This window comes from Eriocheir sinensis, chromosome 28 (genome assembly GCF_024679095.1).
Source record: "Eriocheir sinensis breed Jianghai 21 chromosome 28, ASM2467909v1, whole genome shotgun sequence".
NCBI lineage: Eukaryota > Metazoa > Arthropoda > Malacostraca > Decapoda > Varunidae > Eriocheir > Eriocheir sinensis.
Window position 1 is genome coordinate 12,100,984 of NC_066536.1, and position 21,317 is coordinate 12,122,300.

At 44.0% G+C, this 21,317-nt stretch overlaps 1 protein-coding gene and 1 long non-coding RNA gene across 11 annotated transcripts in view; one reads left to right on the forward strand and one right to left on the reverse strand.

Moving 5' to 3' along the window:
• The window catches only part of LOC127004538 (uncharacterized), a 56,634-nt gene that overhangs the window by 24,967 nt on the left and 10,350 nt on the right, over nt 1-21,317 (reverse strand). The window lies entirely within an intron of this gene.
• The window catches only part of LOC127004525 (uncharacterized), a 101,798-nt gene continuing 86,457 nt past the window's right edge, over nt 5,977-21,317 (forward strand). For 6 of the 10 annotated variants that reach the window (XR_007757874.1, XM_050872338.1, XM_050872339.1 and 3 more), the window contains exon 1: nt 5,978-6,506. Coding sequence is in view for 9 of the 10 variants with exons in the window: in XM_050872338.1 (XP_050728295.1) it covers nt 6,489-6,506 (18 nt within the window). In the remaining variant the exon portion in view is untranslated. Of the gene's footprint in view, nt 6,507-21,317 lie in introns of all 10 variants that reach the window. The other 4 variants (XM_050872345.1, XM_050872347.1, XM_050872346.1 and 1 more) reach the window with 2 other exon arrangements.

The window sequence follows — 21,317 nt, forward strand, 5'->3', positions numbered from 1 at the left end:
TAACTGCTTCTACATTAACCCGGTAGCTGCGGGGATCATGTTTCTTAAAGGCCCCTCTAAGCGAATTTATGAGAAAAAATCATCACTCACGCAAACCATTATATGTATCAACGCATTTGTGACCAGTTTATGTATCCTCTATTTTGGGTGTTTCATGTGAAGTCAAGAATTATACCCGTTGATGGTACGCGGTAAAGCCACAAATTTAGCCCGTCGCTGCAACCAGGTTAATCACTTCCAAGGGGTCATTACCACACAACTGCCTCAGCCAACGACCAGGAAGCGACATTCTTTCCCTCGTTTAGTCTCCAGAATCTACCTTTCCAGCCATCACTAAACTCTAATTGATTTTATATTAGTGGGGTCATTTGGCTGTTACGAACTTACGACAACCACCGTAACCATCACCACCGCCTCAACTAACCACCAAGAAGCAGTCATTTTTTCCCTCGTTCGCTCTGGAATCTACCCTTTTCCCGCCATTCCTGAACTCATAATTGATTCTACATTAATTCTTGTGCGCCATTAGGCTACCAACACAACCACCATTACCATCACAAAGACCAGGAGGCGACATTCTTTCCCTTGTTTAGTATCCAGAATCTACCCTTTCCCCGCCATTCCTGAACTCATAATGTTTCTACAGTAATTCTACGGAGTCATTAGGCTGCCCCCACAACCACCCTTACCATCACTACCGCCACTAACCACCACGAAGCAGTCATTCTTTCCCTCGTGTAGTCTACAGAATCTACCCTTCCTAAGTTCCCAACCATCCCCTGAAATCGTAACTCGTTCTACATTACTCAATTCCAAGGGGTAATTAGACTGCTTAAGCAAACCTCATTACCATCACTACCGTCTTAGCCAATCACCAATTAGCAGCAACATTCTTTTCCTTGTTTAACTCTCGAATCTACCCTTTCCCCGCCACCACTAAACCCTCAATTGATTCTATACATCGATTCCACGGCGTTCTTTCCGCGCTTTCGTTTCTGCAGGAGACCTTGTGAGAAAGGGGACAGGAACAGGTGGTGCTTCTCCCTCCACTGGTGTCCCTCGGTAAGCCCCACCACCACCACCACCATCAGTAGGCCGCCACAGCACCCGGCCAAGTGTTTCACCAGAGGTCTTGTAATTACACGCTGCTCACTGTAATCAAGGTGCTGGAACCGTGTCGACCTCTCTTCCCACGGCGAGGGGCGGCGGCGGGGCTGGGAGGGGGATGAAGGTCGCAGAAGGAGGAAGGGGCCGCGTGCGTACAGGGTCGTTTGTGTGTAAATGAGTGGAAGCGTATAGAAAAGGCGAGTCGTTAATGAAGAGGATTTAGGGGACCGCGATAGACATGATAATTAGAAAGGGGTAAGATCATGGAAGGGGAGGCAATAGATAAAAAAAAGAAAGGGGTCATTTGTGTTTTTAAAAATGAGTAGAAGCGCATAGAAAAGGCCGGATCGTTATAATGAAGAGGATTTAGGATGTTGTAATATCCACCGACTGGACAACAAGGAAAAATGGGGAGAGGGGAAAATGGGAAGATAGAAAATGGGAAGATAGGAGAATGGGAAGATAGAAAATGGGAAGATAGGAGAATGGGAAGATAGAAAATGGGAAGATAGGAGAATGGGAAGATAGGAGAATGGGAAGATAGGAGAATGGGAAGATAGGAGAATGGCAGATAGGAAGATAAGAAAATGGGAAGATAGAAAATGGGAAGATAGAAAATGGGAGATAGGAGAATGGGGAGATAGAAAATGGGAAGATAGGAAAATGGCAGATAGGAAGATAAGAAAATGGGAAGATGATGAAGAGGTGGGAATTTCATAGAAGGGGTGGCCGTAAAAGAAGAAAGGGATCATTTGTGTTTTTAAATATGATCAGAAGCGTAGAATAGCCCGGAGCGTTAATGAAGAGGATTTAGGAGACTGTGATAAGGCATAATAACTAAAACGAGGTAATGGGAAAGGTGGCTGTAGAAGAGAGGAGAAAGGGATCATTTGTATCTAGTATAAAGACGCATAGAATAGAAGAATCACTCAGAACAAAAGGGATCAGAAGGGATTACCGTGTTCCCGATAGACCGACAGGCGCTTCTAACCGGGCGTAAAAGATCAGGAAAGGGATTGAATACAGTATCGTTTTTGTTTGTAGGGATGACCAGAAGGGAACCAAACCCCCGGCACGTTCATGACAGACAGGGAGATGAGCACCGAGGTCACGCGCAGCTATAGAGTATGCCCCCAACTTTACCTTTTATTATAACCAACGAGAGGTGGAAAGGTCCGTAGAGTTAGTACAGCAAAAAGGGTTTATATAACAGTGTCAATTATGTCTTTTACGGGGAAGCAGATGAGAAAAACCCTACAAAAATGTCAATTGAAAGGATGATTGTAGTAGAGAGAGACAGATAACTTAAACAAGGTGGAGAAATTCTTAAGAGGGGTAGGCGTAGCAGAAAGAGAAGACTATAAAGGGTAATTCGTATCCTTAGAGTTGAACAGAGAAACAGAAAACCGAATGAATGTTAATAAAAAGAATCGTTGAGCTCGAGAAATTAATATATAGCTAAAACGAGGTGGAATTATCCTGAAAAGGGGTAGGCATAGCAGAAAGGGAAGACTATAAAGGGTAATTTGAATCCTGAGAGTTCGACAAAAAAAAAAACAGAAACCATAATGAATGTTAATAAAAGAATCATTGAGGCCGAGAGAGGCAAACTTAAACGAGATTGGGAGATTCTTAAGGAGCTGGGTCGTAGTAGAAGTGGACTGACTATAAAGGGTAAATGACGTCCTTAGAGTTGAACAGAGGAATAGAAAACCCCAATGAATGTTAATAAAAAGAATCGTTGAGCTCGTAAGAAACATATAACATTAATGAGGTGGGGAGATGCTTCAAGGGGCGGTCGTATCATAAGAGGACTGACTATAAAGGGTAACTGAGGTCCTTAGAGTTGAACAAAGGAACAGAAAACCCCACTGAATATTAATAAAAAGAATCGTTGAGCTCGTAAGAAACATATAACATTAATGAGATGGAGAGATGCTGAAAGAGGAGAGCGTAGCAGAAAGAGGACTGACTATAAAGGATAAATGACGTCCATAGAGTTAATAGAGGAACAGAAAACCCAATGAATGTTTTTTAAAAGAATCGGTCTATTGAGCTCGTAAGAAACATATAACATTAATGAGATGGAGAGATGCTGAAAGAGGAGAGCGTAGCAGAAAGAGGACTGACTATAAAGGATAAATGACGTCCATAGAGTTAATAGAGGAACAGAAAACCCAATGAATGTTAATAAAGAGAATCGTTGAGGTCCTAAGAGCCATATAACATTAATGAAATGGAGAGATGCTTCAAGGGGCGGGTGTAGCAGAAAGGGGACTGACTATACGGGGTTGCTTGAGTGTTTTTGAGAGGAGTAGAGTGACAGAAAACCCGAGAGAACATTAATAAGGTGGGGAGATGTTTAAAGAGGCGGGCGTAGAAGAAAGGGGACTGACTATTCGGGGTCATCTGAGTGTTTTGAGAGGAGCAGAGGAACAGAAAAAGCGAGAGATCATTGAGGCTGTTAGATATGCATGGTCCGTACTCTCAAGACGCTTTCTACTCTCACAACAACAATTTCCAAAGGCCACAAAGGAGATTAGTCGGGAAAGAGGAAGGAAAGGGGCAGGAATAGTGAAAGGAGGCAAGACTAGTGAAGACTATACAAAAGAAAAGACAAGAGGAGTAGAGGAGACAGAATAAAGGTACTAAAGGAGAGGGAAAGGTCAGGGAGGAGAGGTGAATGAGGGATTGTAAAAGGAAACAGAAAAGAGAGCCAGGAAAAGTGAGAAGAGGCAGAAATCACTAGGCCCATAAAACTACCCATGGAAATACTGACGCCACAACCTCTACGAAAGCCTTACCAAAAGTGGGTGTTAAGGATGTTTGTGAATGTGTTTGTTAATGGGAGATGGATGACTACAAGGCGAACATCACTGACGTTACTTACTGGCTTTTGATGCTTAACTAAGACTTGTAAGTATTGACGGAGGGACGAAAATACGACTGAGAAAAGAGAGTATTATAAGGTTGCGTTAAGTATTTCCTGTCTATTAAAATTCTCTCTCTCTCTCTCTCTCTCTCTCTCTCTCTCTCTCTCTCTCTCTCTCTCTCTCTCTCTCAGCTAATCTCCCTCCCTATCTGTCCCTTCACGAATAAATCTTCCATGACTAGAAATTACGTTTTTATTTTGAGAGAGAGAGAGAGAGAGAGAAAACAGAGAGGCACAGACACCAAATATCTGCGGTTTTACATAACTATCCATAACGGTGGCCTCCGAATTCTGTTTCCGCCGAGTCTTTCACTCCTGCACCCCCTACACACCCTCCCCTTTAACCTCCCTACTCTTACACACCCACCTCGACATCCCCCCATGCACACTTATCCTTATAACCTCCCCACACCCTATCACCCCAACACACCCTCCCCTTTAACCTCCCCACTCGTACACACCCACCTCGATATCCCCCAACTCCACCCCAGTCACATTTAACCTTATAACCTCCCCATACCCCTGCAGACCCCTACACACCCTCCTTTTACCCCCCCCCACACCCTGACACCCTCCCGTTTAACCTCCCCACACCCATACATACCCTCTTTATAACCTCCCCACTCCTACACACCCCTAGAAAGCTACCCCCACTGCACCCACACCCAGTACACAATCTCCCCAGCCATTACACCTCCCCAATTAATCCCTCCCTCTTATCTCCCCAGTACGTCCGCCAGTGCCATTTCCATCCCTCCTGCACCCCCAGAAAGCTCCCCACAGTAATCTCCCACATTTTAAACACCCCAGTATGTTCCTCAGTGCCATTTAACTCCCCTTTCCTTCCTTCAGATCTCTCTTTGGCGTTCCCAGTGGCCGTTCCCTTCTCTCTTCCTTCCTCACGTTCCCTCACTTAGGCGTTCTCAGTGGCTCTTCCCTCCTCCCCTTCTCCCTCACGTTCCCTTATCTCCCTCTCTTAGGCGTTCACTGTGGCCGGTCCTTCCTCTCGTTCCCTCAGTTCCCTCTTTCTGGCGTTCCCATTGGCCCTTCCCTTCCCCCTTCCTTCCTTTCGTTCCCCTCAGTTCCCTCTCTTAGGCGTTCTCAATGGCTCTTCCCTCCTTCCCTCTTTCTTCCTCTCGTTCCTTTAGCTCCCTCTCTTTGACGTTCCCTGTGGCCCTTCCTTCTTCTCGTTCCCTCAGTTCCCTCTTTCTGGCGTTCCCATTGGCCCTTCTCTCCCCTTCTCCCTCTTGATCCCTCCCCTAGGCGTCCAGGCGGAAGGTTGAGGAAGGTGGGGAAGGCTGGGAAGGCTTCTGTCCCTGCAACGGTCCAGGGACAGCTAAAACAAAGGGCGGAGAGTGTCGGTTCACGCGTCGGAAGTCGGGTTCTCAGGTATGTGTGTGTTGTACGGGCTGGGTGGTTGTGGGTGGAGTTAGTCTCTCTCTCTCTCTCTCTCTCTCTCTCTCTCTCTCTCTCTCTCTCTCTCTCTCTCTCTCTCTCTCTCTCTCTCTCTCTTCACGGGAAATCAGTGCGTCATGCTTTACTTATTGGTGGTGCTCTCTCTCTCTCTCTCTCTCTCTCTCTCTCTCTCTCTCTCTCTCTCTCTCTTCATTAAGTTCTGTATATATCTGTCTATTTATCTATCTTTCTATCTATTTATCTATCTATCTATCTATCTATCTATCTATCTGTTCATTTACTCACCTATATTTTTATTTACCCATTTATCTATTTTCCTTTCAATCTGCCTCTCTGTCTATCTATCTATATACCTATTTATCTATCATTATGTCTACCTATATCCCTCTTGCTTTCAATCAATGTTCCTCTCACTAATCATGTAAGTTATCATTGTGTCGTTGGCTAATGAGTCGTGTGTCACCTACGTCCGAAATATAAAGAGAAAAAAAGGGAAATCTATATAACCCACATGCTCTCTCTTTCTCTGTCTGTCTATCTGCATGTCTGTCCATATGTAGATAGTTCAGCACCAGAAAGTTGGATAGAGAATATAATAAAGGGGAGGGGGAGGGGAAGGCAAGGGGAGGAAGTGAATGGCTCTGATTGGCGGAGGCGTAACCATGACAACCAGGTGGGAGGGAGGGAACATTGCAGCGTCAACAAGTGAAAGGCGGGAAGCGGGGGTTTGAGAGGCCAGTTCTGCCCCGAGGCGCCGCGGGGAAGCACTCACACGCCCGCCAGAATTCGAACCGTGCGGGTGAGCGAGATGTGCTGACCGGCCCTCGACGCTGAGCTGCTCCTGGTACGATCCTGACGGGCGGCGGAACTTTAGTAGTAGTGTTGGTGTGCGTGGTGGTGTGTCTCCCTCCCTTCCTTCTACATGCGAGGGATTCCGTGACCGCGAGGAAGACTGGTGAAGAAGAGGAAAGAAGACAGAGAGGAGAGGAGAGGAGCAGGAGAGGAGAGAGCTTGTTACAGTACGGATTCTAAGATGAAGACGAGATTAAAGGTAAGTTTGCTTTGTGGATTTTGATGTTTACTCTTTTTTTATAGTTTTCGTTTTTTTTTATCTTCAAGGGAAATTCATGGTAAGTTTTTTTATTTTTTTTATCTAGGTGGACACTTCGATCAGACAGAATACATACTTTTTTTTCTGATCTATTTTTCTTTTAACTGAAGCGAGATTTTTTTCTCCCACCAATGTATTTAGGATCCTCTTTCTATATTTTTTCCCCGCAACGTAAATACACGGCAAGTCAGTGAGGCAAAGAAAGAAAAAAAAAAAAAAAGGACTTAATTTTTTATCCGCATTGACTCTGTATTAAACCGCCACTACGTTTGGTCTTAACTCCATCTTTTTTTCTTCTCTTTTCTTAACCAAATCGACTGTTATCAAACCACAACTGCGTCTGAGTCTTTTAATTTCCCTTCGCTTCTCCGAATGAAAAATGGAGGATAACAAAGATGAAGAACAGAAAGAGCAACAGATGGAAGAACAGATAATGAACCAGCAATGTGATGAACCCGCTTACAACTTTTTCTTTTCTATGCGCCGACAAGAGTATACAAAATCTTAACCCGACCACGAGTACCCGCCTGACGGAGAGAGCCTATAGCGGTACTTCGCCTTCCGTCGCGGCGCCGCCCACCGTCAGGCACTGCGGTTCGCGGCTCGTGGCGGCGGCGGTGAGAGGATGCGAAAATAAGTGGTGTGTGTGTTTTGCAGTCTTCAAACCCGACGTGCGTAACTTGGGGATGCGTAGCTGTGATGTGTTTTTTTAGATGATTCTTATGAGCCTCACGCGCGTATCTTGGGTTTAATGATAACAGGATGCGTATATTCATGTTTTTTTTTTTTAGTGGAGTTCTTAAGAGTCATGCGCGTATCTTAGCTTAAAATGTAATGCGTATATACATGTTCTTTTTATAGACTTCTTGAGGCCCACTTGCGTATCTTGGGCTTAAAACAGGATGCGTAAATATGAGTATTTGATGGATGGAATTTTTTAAGCGCAAACGAGTAAGTTGAAAATAATTATAATATCTGTGTGTTTCCTTAAGACAGACTCGCGCTCTGCAATTGTCCGAAGATACTAAACAAAGGACAAAATGATAAATTACATGACAGTGAGAGTAACAGATAGAAAACAAGAGAACTATAGGTAGGCAGAAAGATAGATTAATAGATAGATAAATAGATAGACATATATAAATCATCCTCATACGAAAATCTTAAAGTATACAAGTTCGTGATATTTACCGAAAAAAAAGGAAACCTAAACCCACGTGCTTAAGTTGGAATTAATAAGCGTTTGTGTTTCTTTAAGATCGACTCATTATGTTCTTAGCTCACGTGAAGGGAATACAGAGTTCAACACCATCTCCATCACGCGCACGGGAACTTGTCATCCATAAAGTCCTCAATAAATAATGTAATCTTTTTTTGCAATGAAACTCTTACGCGGAACTTGGAAATTAATACGTATCTGTGTTTCCATACGACCAACCAACTCACTGAGAATAAGAAACAGCAAAACCAGCATTAATTTCATGAGTAATTCTTGAAGCTCTTTGATTATCTGAAAATTAGCAACATCAAGATCAGTTTCAATATTATAAACAACTCTTGAAAATTAAATACGTAAACGATTTATTTTAATGAATTCACACACACACACACACACACACACACACACACACACACACACACACACAAAAAAAAAAAAAAAAAAACGCGCCTAACTAGGAATTATTGATATTAAGCCTTTATGTTTCCTTAGGACCGATTCGCTATGTAATTTCCTCATATCTTGAAGTCGTAAAATATCAAAATCATCATCGTTATCATATTCGCAATCTCGATAAACTCTAAAGTAAATCAAATACACTTTTTTGGGGGAAATTCCTAAAACCCAACGGCGTAACTTAGAATCAGCGTGTGTGGTTCCGACCCATTATGTTATTATAGCATCTAAAGGGAATAAAGAGAGAGAGAGAAAAAAAAAACGTCAATATATACGCAACGACAAAATTTCTCAGCGGCGTAGCTTAGAATCAGCGCCTGTGTTTCCTTTATTAAGACGCGACCCATCATTATGTTATACTCGTATCTGAAAGAAGTAATAAAAAGAATAAGCATCAATCAATCATCATATTCGCAACCATGAAAATTCTCAGCGGCGTAACTTATTAGAATCAATGTCTGTGTTTCCTTTATTAAGACGCGACCCGTCATTATGTTATACTCGTATCTGAAAGAAGTAATAAAAAGAAGAATCATCATATTCGGAACCATGAAAATTCTCAGCGGCGTAACTTATTAGAATCAATGTCTGTGTTTCCTTTATTAAGACGCGACCCGTCATTATGTTATACTCGTATCTGAGAGAAGTAATAAAAAGAATAAGCATCAATCAATCATCATATTCACAACCATGAAAATTCTCAGCGGCGTAACTTATTAGAATCAATGTCTCTATTTTTTAATATTAAGACCCGACTCACTATGTTATTCTCGTATCTGAAAACAGCGAAAAATATACGCATCTCCATCACCTCTCCACCCGAAATTGACCTCTCTACTGACCTCTCGTTTTTCTTTTTTTTTTCTTTCGTCGGGGCAGCGTCTGGTTTGGCATCTGATTTTTCTTTCCCCTTCCCATTCCTTTCTCCGTTTCCCCTCTCTTCCTTCGTTCCTCCCTTCTCGGTTCTCTCATTTTCTGCTTCCTTCCCTTCTAGCTCCACCTGTCTTTCCTCCTCGACCCTTCAACCCATTCCTCTGACCCTCCTCCCCTTTTTCCTTACCCTTTTTTTTCCTTAGTCGGTTCATTTTTGTTGCTCATTTTTTTCCCTTGAGCCACAAAAAAAATCAATACCATCTACGCAACAATCAAAATTCTCACCACTCACACGCGTAACTCTGAATTATTCCCGCTTTGTGTTGCCTCAAGATCGACTCGCTTTGTGATTACCTAAAAATAAAAAAATACCAATAAACAGCTGAGTCCACATCATCAATAAGAGCTGGTACGCAATTTTCATCAACCTTCAAAAGAAAACGCAAAGTCGTAACGTAGATTTCCATGTTTATGTTTACTAAATCCGCCGGGAACTGACATTCTCTCTCTCTCTCTCTCTCTCTCTCTCTCTCTCTCTCTCTCTCTCTCTCTCTCTCTCTCTCTCTCTCTCTCTCTCTCTCTCTATCTATATATCTATCTATCTATCTATCTATTATCCCCGAACACGAAGACCGGCAACCTGTGGGATACCTTTTTTTTTTGCATGTATAGAGAGACAGGATTTTGTTATTGCTGTTACGTTACTTATAGGTTGGGAGGGGGGAGGGGATACGTGCTTAAAGATTAAAGAATGATATATACGTTTATATCTGTTCTTCCTTCTTCTGCTTCCTCCCCCTTTCGCTCTCGCCTCGCCTCGCCCCTTCCTTCCCACCTCTCCCCTCACCCCCATTACTTTGACGCTTCTTCCCTCTTTCCTTCCCCTTCCCATTCCTTTCTCCTTTTCCTCTCTCTTCCTTCGTCCCTCCCTTTTTGGTCCCCTCATTTTCTGCTTTCTTCCCCTCTTCCTCCACCTCTCTTCCCTCCTCCTCCCTTCACCCCATTACTTCGTTGCTAATTCCCTCTTTCTTTCACCTTCCTATTCCTTTCTCCCTTCGTTCCTCCTTTCTCGGTTCTCTCATTTTCTGCTTCCTTCCCCTCTCGCTCCACCTGTCTCTTCCCTCCTCCCCCTTTCACCCCATTACTTCGATGCTCCTCCCCTCCTTCCTTACCCCCTCTTTCCTCTCTCTTCCTTCGTCGGTTCTCTCCTTTTCTGCTTCTTTCGCCTATCGCTCTCGCTTCGCCCCTCCCTGCCAACCTCTCCCCACCTCCCCTTCCTTCAACCCTTCCTCCCTCCCTCCTACCTACCCGCCCCGATCTCTCCCCTCTTCCCTTCCTTCCCTCCATCCCCTCCTCGACTTCTCCCCTCTTCCCTTCCTTCCCTCCCTCCCACCTCGATCTCTCCCCTCTTCCCTTCCTTCCCTCCCTCCCACCTCGATCTCTCCCCTCTTCCCTTCCTTCCCTCCCTTCCCGCCTCGATCTCTCCCCTCTTCCTTCCCTCCCACCTACCCTCCTCGACTTCTCCCCTCTTCCCTCCCTCCCGCCCCCCTTGAAGCGCCGACATAGCTTGATGGAAGAGCAACAGTCAGGCCAAGCTGGGTCAGGACGTTTAGAAAGGATAAAAGGATGAGTTGGATAAGCTCTTGGACACGCACACACACACGCACGCACACTCACACGCAAGCACACACGCACATACATACATACATACATACACACACACACAGAGGAAAAATACACAAAGTTGATTAAAGATGTGTGTGTGCGTGTTTTTTTGTGTGTTTATCTGAGCATTGAAAAGATAAGAACACACACACACACACACACACACACACACACACACACACACACACACACACACACACACACACACACACACACACACACACACGAAATCTAACGAACGAACTCTCATTATTCTTTTTCTTGTTTATTCAAAGGACCTCTAATGAAATAATCCAAACGCCGTTTCCGATTATTTACAGAAACTCGTATTATCAATCAACACACACAAAAAATAATTAGAAGGCTTAATTGAGGAAATCGAACTTCAACTACGATTAAAAAAGGAAATATTGAGGCTCCCATAACTCCATCTCCAACATAAAAGAAAAATGAAGCTGAGGAGGCGTGGTGAAATTACTGCGCTGGGAAACTCAAACAGATAATAGAAAAAAGAAAGAAAACAAAGCAACATATGAGAGGAAAAACGTGAAGTGATATATAGGCTAGAAGAATTTGAAGAGAAGAAGGCGTGGTGAAATTACTGCACTGGCAAACTTAAGCAGATAATAGAAAAACATAAACAAAGCAACATATGATAGAAAAACCTCAACTGATATATAAGCTAAAAGAATTTGAAGAGAAGAAGGCGTGGTGAAATTACTGCACTGGCAAACTTAAGCAGATAATAGAAAAACATAAACAAAGCAACATATGATAGAAAACCTCAACTGATATATATGAAGAATGTGGAAAAAATAAACGAGAGAAGGGAAAGTTATGCAGCATCACGGTGGTAGGGACGAGAGGGAGAGAGAGAGAGTGTGTGTCAGAGAGGGAGAGAGAGTCAGGGAGAGTGGGAGAGAGACACATGACGGGGTGAACAGCACTGGACTCCACCCTGCAGCCAACAATGCGTGGCGCCACCCTACACACACACACACACACACACACACACACACACACACACACACACACACACTAAAGCCGTGTTCCATCAACTGTGCGTCACGATGGAGGGCCTTATGTTGGATGCGCTGTGGGATCATGCGAGAAAACAGTCAATTCTAAGGAAAGTAAATGATAAAAAGGTATATTTGTCCTGAGTGCCTGTAAGTGAGGTGAAGTAAGAGGTGTTTTTTTGGATAATTATAATACGCGCGATTAAATGATAAAAAGCGGAGTCCAAGGGGAAAACCTGACTGAAAAGGTGGTTCCATATCTTTCTCATGTTTACAGAAAGAGCTTAAGGGTAGGCCGAGTTACTATATACCTTAAAAACACAGCCATAGAGACGAAAATCATGCGAGACAAATGTACAAAGAGGCGCGGCTTGGAGAGGAACAAAACTTTCACGAGTCTGCTCCAAACATTTCAAGTATCCGGACACCTCTCCTTCCGAATTTGACCCATCTTTCGGCCACCTCTTTGGATTTTTTTTTAGGAGCAGCGAGTAGCGGGCTTTTATTTATTTATTTATTTTTTATCATTGTTTCCTTTTTTGTGCCCTTGAGCAGTTTCCTTTGTTGAAAAAAAAAAAAGAAAAAAGGTAATGACCCTTCCCAAACGAACCCAGACCCAGAATACCTTCCTTACAATGACTGGGAAAGATTAGGTTAGGTTAGGTTAGGTTAGGTGAGCACCCACACCCAGAATGAAGAATGGCATGCAAGTTAATCTTCCAATAGTCAAGGGAGGTAAGAGGAGGCAACTACTGAGAGCAAGATAAAACATGGACTCTTGATGATGGACTTGTGAGGGCAGGCGTTGGTACCTCTTACATCCTCTCCCTCTGGTCCCCGCTTACTAGACTCCCTTGGGTCGATGTGAGGCAAGGTGTCGCAACGTGAGGCGCGCCGGCCGCTCGAGCACACGGGCGAGGCAGCGGCATGTGGTATGTGGCCCTGACAGGTGCATGGGGAGGCGGGGCAGGGCTAGAACACCTGTCAACGGTGGGCCAAGCGGTGAGGGACAGGGGTGACGAGAGAAGGAAGTTGAATGGAGGTTGAATGGGCGAGAGGGACGTGAGGGGCGGAGAGAGGTGAGGTTAAGTGCAGGTATAGAGGTGACAAGCAAGGAATACATATAGGTGAGCTTTATATATGTGTGTGGGGCCGGTTACAAGTGACAGATGGGATATATGTATAGTAGGATTGCAGAGGTAAAATAGAGAACCAAAGCAGACATGACCTAACCAAGCCTAACCATGCAAAAGTTAACCACACCAAACCCAACCCAAATCAGCCCAGCAATATTACACCAACTCTTCCTCAACCTAACCAAACCAGACCTAATTTTACCAAGCCTAACCGCACTAAAGCTAACCAAACCAACCCAAACTCATCCCAGCCTAACCAAGCCCAGCCATATCAAACCAACTCTTCCATAACCAAACCAAACCAGGCGTAACCTAACTAAGCTTAACCACAGTAAACCAAACCAAACCAATCCCGATCAAGCCTAGTCAAATTAAAGCAACTCTTACTCAACCTAACCAAAGCAGACTTAACCTAACTTAACCACGCCTAATGAAACCAAACCAAACCTGATCAAGCCCAGCCAAACTAAACCAACCATTACCTAACCAAACCATTCCTAACCTTACCTAACCTAGCCTAACCTAACCGAGCCCAACCAAACTTAACGAAGCCTAACCACACTAACCAAACCAAAGCTAACCTAACCCATGCTTGTGGAGTGACACCATATACTGCAGTGATGGGTGGGGCTCAGGGGCCGGGGCTGAGTGATGTGCGGGGCGGGGCGAGTGGGGGCGGGGCGGGGCGGGGATGGAGGGGGGGAGATGAGATGACGCCTCGCTGGTCAGACTAATGGGCTGTTTCTGCTCGTCCCTGCCTATGGTGGAGTCACTGTCCCCACATAGCCCCCCCCCCCCCCGCTCCCCGTCCACTCTCCTACCCCCAACTCACCCCCACCCACTCACCTACCCACCCAGACACCAACACACCCGCACCCACACCCATGCACCCAAACCCACCTACTACACCCACCCACCCACCAACTCACCCACACCCACACCCACAAACAGTCCCCCATACCCTGTCCCCTTCCCTACCCCCCCACTCATCCACCTTCATACCCAACAACCCACCTCCACTTACCCACCCAACCACCCCCCTTCCCCCCACTCCCAGAGACTTCAAATCACAAATAAATCTATTTTTATGAGTCCTTATAATGACCTTCACGCCAAATAAACACACTTGAATTCAACCCAAAATTAAGCAGCTAGTATTATCGTCATCACACATGCACGGAGGGACGACACACACACACACACACACACACACACACACACACACACATAATGCCACTCTTCCTGCTCGAGTTTATCTGCAAAATGATCTCCTCGGCAAGGTAATGATGCACTATGCGGCCCTGACTTACTCCCTCCTCTGAACCGAACCCGGATCAAGGCGAGTGTGTGTGTGAGTGTGTGTTCCGTGGCGGCGACAAGAGAGAGAGAAAAAAAGATAAAATAGAAGTAAAGGCAAATATAAGAAGTGAAGCATAACAAAATGTGTGTGTGTGTGGGGGGGATGATGACTCGGCTCTGTTTGTCGGACAGATAGATAGACATATAAAAATAGATAGAGATAAAGAAAGAATTTGAAGGTTGTATTTCTTGTGCAGGTTTTCTATACGTACGCTGACTATACGAATCCGAGGCCATTCAGGAATTCGTATCCCTGCCAGGACAGTCGGTGTACAGTCCACGCAGATTGGTTTCGGTAACACGAGTTAAGGACAAGTTCGTGACAAGTGTTTTGCAGATTGGTTTGGGTAGCACAAGTTAAGGACAAGTTCGCGACAAGTGTTTTGCAGATGGTTTGGGTAGCACAAGTTAAGGACAAGTTCGCGACAAGTGTTTTGCAGATGGTTTGGGTAGCACAAGTTAAGGACAAGTTCGCGACAAGCGTTTTGCAGATTGGTTTAGGTAGCACAAGTTAGGGACAAGTTCGCGACAAGTGTTTTGCAGATTGCTTTAGGTAGCACAAGTTAACCCGGTAGCAGCGGGGATCATGTTTCTTAATGGTCCCTCTAAGCGAGAAAAATGAGAAAAAAATCATCACTCACACAAACCATTTCATAATATATATCAAAGCACTTGTGATCAGTTTATGTATCATCTATTTTGGGGGTTTATATCATGGCACAAATTTGGCCCATCGCTACTACACGGTAAAGCCACAAATTTGGCCCGTCCCTGTGGTTCCCGAGGGGCGGCTGGCGGGGCTGGGCCTTACCTAACAGCTCACCTCACGTTGCTCTTATCGTCACACCTGGTCTCCTGCTCTCCACCCAAAGTTCCTCTCCAGGCCCTGCAACATCATCTAACGGCGAGCCTTCCTTCCTTCCCTCCCTCCCACCCTCGTCTCCCTTACCAGCAGGCCCAAGGTGGTGGTGGTGGATAGAGTTAGGGGGGAGGGTGGAGGAAGAGGGGGATAGAGTAAGGTAAAGTTGGAAGTGAGTGAAGGCCGTAGGTATGTCCTGTTTTCTCGTTTTAGATCACCACCTCTACGGCCACTACGACTACGCTATACTAAGAGAACGTAATGGGTCGTAGAATTACATAACGTCATACTAACAACATGCCTTCCTTCCCTCCTTCCCTCAAGTGTGTTCTGCCTCTACGTTTTATATCACCACCACTACGGCCACTACGACTACGCTATACTAAAAGAACGTTATGGGGGGGTAGGTTTCCATAACAACAAACTAACAACACGTCTTCCTTCCTTCTTTACGTCCTTGCCTTTACGTTTTGTCACCACTACTACGGCCACTACGACTACGCTATACTAAGAGAACGTAATGGGGGTAGAATTACATAACGACATACTGACAACATGCCTCCCTTCCCTCTTTCCATCCTTCCACATCTTCGTTACTGGCAGGGGCGATGTGTGTCCTGCCTTACCGTGTATATTACTACTACTATAAGCTATCCTAAGAGAACCTAATGGAGGGGGGGGGGGGGTAAAGTTACGTTACGACATACTAACAACATGTCTACCTTCCCTACTTCCGTCCTCTCCTTTACCAGCACGTTTTTTATCACTACTTCTGCTACTACAACGACGCTAGCACAGGAGAAGGTAATGGGGCGTGGGGTTACTTAACGACACGCCAACATGTCTTCCTTCATTCCTTCTCTCCTTCCTCCTCCTCTCCCTTTCCCGCCCCACACTTTTTTTACGTTCCGCCCGTGGCACCGGGAGGCTTTATTGGTGGGCGGCGTCTGTCATATACGAGTCTCGTCTTAGAACACCGTCACCTGATCACATACGAAGCTATTACACCAGGACCTATTGAACCAGGCCCTGTATGAGTCCCGTCCTCACCCCTACCACCGCCACCGCCACCGACAACATCTGATGACATAAAGCGATACAACACCAGGACTTATTGAACCATGGGATTATATAACACGATAGAGAAATAGGGTCCATGAAGAGACAAAGACAGTCATCCCTCACAACCACCACCACCACCAACAACAACAACAACAATGCCATCTGATGACATAAAGCGATACAACACCAGGACTTATTGAACCATGGGATTATATAACACGATAGAGTCAGGGTCTATAAAGGGATAAAGTCAGTTACCATCAGACCTTGTATGAGTCCCGTCCTCACCACCACCACCACCACCACCACCACCGACAACAACAACAACACCTTATGAAGTAAAGCGATGCAATACCAGGACTTATTGAGCCATGGAATTATATAACACGATAGAGTCAGGGTCGATGAAACAACAAAGGCAGTCACCATTAGATCCTGTATGAGTTCCGATTTAACCCTCACCACCACCAGATAATATGAGACGATACAACACCAAGACCTATTGAACCATGGGATTTTATAACACGATATTGAGTCAGGGTCCATAACAAAGAGACAGGTACAACAAGGTATTGCATGCAACCACCTGATGACACCTAACGCTAAATCAATGTCACCGAATAGCGTAAAGGATTGATTAAACAGCAAGGTTGCGAGTCAGTGAGTTCGTGAGGAGACACTCTAACCAAACTAAATCAAGCCTTACCTACCATAACCAAACCAGACCTAACCACAACGAACCAAATCAAGTCTTACCTAACCGAATCAAACCAGACCTTACCTATCATAACCAACCCAGACCTAACCTAACCTAACCAAACCAAGCCTTACCTATCATAACCAACCAAGACGTAACCTCACCGAACCAAATCAAGTCTTACCTAACCGAATCAAACCAGACCTTACCTATCATAACCAACCCAGACCTAACCTAACCTAACCAAACCAAACCAAGCCTTACCTATCATAACCAACCCAGACCTAACCTAACCTAACCAAACCAAGCCTTACCTATCATAACCAACCCAGACCTAACCTAACCTAACCAAATCAAGTCTTACCTAACCGAATTAAACCAAACCCAACCTCACCGAACCAAACTAAGCCTTACTTATCATAACCAACCAAGACTTAACCTCACCAAACCAAACCAAGCCTAACACGACCAGCAAAACCAGACATTACCACCCCAGGAGCTATTACAAAAAGGCCTACTGAAGCATGGGATTGGATAACATGATAGAGGGTCAGAATCCACACAGCACAAAAAATATGAACAGAAGTGACATTATAATTCCCCAGAAACAAGATGAAACGGCATATAGAGGTGAAACCATAGTCACCACCAGGCCTTAGCTAACACGAGGCGGTAATCAATGGTGGTCTTGGGGCCTGAGAACAAGTACAAAACATGACATACAAGTTCGACAGCATAAATAAGTAAACTGAAACGATCTTACAATTCCTAGAAGCACAGGAGGCGGTAATCAATGGTCTTGGGGCCTGAGAACAAGTACAGAACATGGCATACAAGTTCGACAGCATAAATAAATAAACTGAAGCGATCTTACAATTCCTAGAAACACACGAGGCGGTAATCAATGGTCTTGGGGCCTGCAGAACCTTACAAAACAGAGTCTCCACCTATCCACTCGACACAATCTTCGAAACAACTATATTCTTTGACAACACCAGCTATCACCCTTCCTCCAACACTAAACATCCTCGGTCTATCCTTAACTCAAAATCTCAACTGGAAACTTCATATCTCATCTCTTACTAAATCAGCTTCCTCGAGGCTGTTCTGTCTGTCTCCGCCAGTTCTTCTCCCCTGCACAGTTGCTGTCCATATACAGGGTCTTGTCCGCCATGGAGTATGCATCTCATGTGTGTCCAAACCCCTTATGCAAGAGTTAACCAGCATCTTCACTCTTCATCCCCTCGCTGGTAAAAACTGAACAATCTTTCTTCATCTGTATTTCCTCCTCTCCTCGACTTGAACTCTCAAGAGGAGAGCACAGGACCTCTCCCTCCTCTCTTGACTCTTATCTTTTCTTCTTTTTTTTCTTTTTAGGAAGCAGCGAGTAGTTTTTTTTTTTTTTAATGTTTACTTTTTTGTGCCCTTGAGCTGTCTCCTTTGCTGTAAAAAAAAATAAAATAAAAAAAAAAAAATAAAAATTGAAGCGACATTGCACTTCCTAGAAACAAGTGAAATGGGGGAGGGAAAAGAGAAACTGCACACTATGAAAATGAAGTTAAGTAGATTCCCACACACACAAAACAACAACAACAACAACAACAACAACAACTAACACGTGCGAGGGGGAGTGGCTTTTAACAGGAAAATAAGGACACATTGGAGCTTAATAAGGGCACACTAACGTACAGTATATATATTTTTTGGGAGGGGAGAAAGAGAGAGAGAGGGCTTTGGGAGCAGGGACGGAGGGGGGTGGGTGGGGGGGGGACTTTTGATGATAGAGGGGAAAGCATCCAATTGAACGTTGAACTGAGATATAAGTGCAGGCGTGGCTCAAGGTCTTTCCCTGTGATGGGGTTCGAACTGAGGGCACGCCTTGATGCTGTTAATACACACACACACACACACACACACACACACACATCGAGACGGTAAAAAATACACGAGGGGAAATAAATTATGGTACGAAAGGATTATTAAGAAAACCACAACAATGACAACAACAATGACAGGAAAACGTCAACACCCCACAAAAAAGACGACGGTGATGATGACGATGAACCCGACCAGTCAGACAAAACCTTGATACACTGAAGTAAGTGATTCATTCTTTTTCGAACCTGATGAAGCTTTACTTGACTCAGGGTTCGTTTCACTCCCTCCAGAGGCTTCATACCTCCTTTCGTTCTCCAATCAGTTCGCACCTTCCCTTTTTTTTTCATTTCAATCTTTATTAATTTCCTCCAATCCTTTACGCTTTCTCCCTTTTCTGTGTGTGTATGTATGTATAATATATATATATATATATATATATATATATATATATATATATATATATATATATATATATATATATATATATATATATATATATATATATATATATATATATATATATATATATATATATATATATATATATATAAACACACACACACACACACACACACACACACACACACACACACACACACACACACATCTTTCTCTTTTTATTTTAATTATTTCATTTTTCCTCTCCCTCCTCCTTCCTTTTTTCTCTCACAACCTTCCTCAGTGTCACGTTTTTCCTCCTATGTTTATTTTCTTTCCCCCTTCCTTCCTTCCTTCGTAAAGTCACCCTCCCTCTTTTTTTTTCTTGGTATATCATTCTTTTTTCTTTCTTTTCTCTCTCATTTCCTTCCTAAATAAAACGTTTCTTCCTTATTTTCTTCATTTATTCAGTTATTTCTCTCCTTTCCCATTCCTCTAATATATTTTCTCCTTTCTTTTTTTAATATGTAACGTTTTTTCTCCTTCCATTTTCTCATTAGTTTCTTTTATTTTTATTTTCTATTATTTTCGTCCAACATTCACTTTCTTCTCCACCTTCCCCATTTTTCTTTAACTTTCTTTCGTAGTAATACCATTGTTCCCTTTTATTATTTTAGTCAGTATTTTTTTTTCTTTCTTCTTCACCTTTATCCATCACTTCCTCCGTCAGCCAAGCGATTTTCCTTTTAATTTTTTTGGTCATTCATCCAGTTCTTTATCCTTCTTCTCCTCATTCCCTTTTTCTCTTTAACTTCCTTTCTTGGTAACCCCCTTTTTTTTTTTTCTTGTGTAGTCAATCTCACTCTTCCTTCTTTTTTTCTTTCGTCTTCCTCCATTCCTTTCTTTTACTTTTCTATCTCATTCTCAGTTTCTCCCCACCCCTTTTCTTGTGTCTGTCTTTCTTTATTTCTCCTTTCTCCTCTGTGTCTCTGTCTTTCTTTATTTCTCCTTTCTCCTCTGTGTCTCTGTCTCCCTTTATTTCTCCTCTGTGTCTCTGTCTCCCTTTATTTCTCCTTTCTCCTCTGTGTCTCTGTCTTTCTTTATTTCTCCTTTCTCCTCTGTGTCTCTGTCTTTCTTTATTTCTCCTTTCTCCTCTGTGTCTCTGTCTTTCTTTATTTCTCCTTTCTCCTCTGTGTCTCTGTCTCCCTTTATTTCTCCTTTCTCCTCTGTATCTCTGTCTTTCTTTATTTCTCCTTTCTCCTCTCCTACCTTTTAGTCTTTCCTCAGTCTCTGTTTCCTTCTTCCCGCCCTTCTCCTTTCCTTCCTTCTTTCATCGTCTCCTGTCTTCTTTTTTCTCTCCTCTATCGTCCGCCTCTCTCCCTACCCATCTTTCCTTCGTCTCCTTCCTCTCTGTCATCCTCCTTCTCTCCTACCTTTCTATTTTTCCTCTGTTTCACTTGTCCTGTTTTCTCCTTTCCTCTACCATCCTTATTTTTTGTCCTTAGCTTCTTGTCTCTTTTCTGCCTCCTTCCTCCTTCTTCTTCCCTCCCTCAGCCGGAAGAACAGTCGTCTTAGCGGCGTCATCAGCGGCGCCGCCCACCCGCCTGTTCCGCCGCGGTGACCACTCGGCGCGCGGAACGAAGAGAATATCGATCGTGTGTGTATGTGTGTGTGAGGGTGGGGGGTTGTGGGGTGGGTGTGGGAGGGGAGGGTGTGTATGAGGGGGAGAAATAAGCAGATAAATAGAAAGACAGTTGAATAAGCAGACACACAGACAAGCAGATAGGTAAACAGATATAAAACACAGACAGAAACAGATGGAGAGATAAAACAACACCAAAAACAAATGAGCTTTCTAGTAAACGCACATCATTCAAAACTGACTCCTTGTATAAATCTCAACAGCAAACACAAATAAATAAACAAAAATAAAGGAAAGAATAAAGAGAAAAATTAACCACCCTCCTCAGAATCACGTCTTTCCAACCTGGCCTAATCGTCACCTGCCGGAGAGAGAGAGAGAGAGAGAGAGAGAGAGAGAATTACCTGTAGTCGGCGGTAAGGATTCGAGGAACACCAAGAAAGGCTCTGGTCCTAATGCCTTCACTTCCTGGACACCGAAGACTGTTTACATGCATTTGCTTACTCGC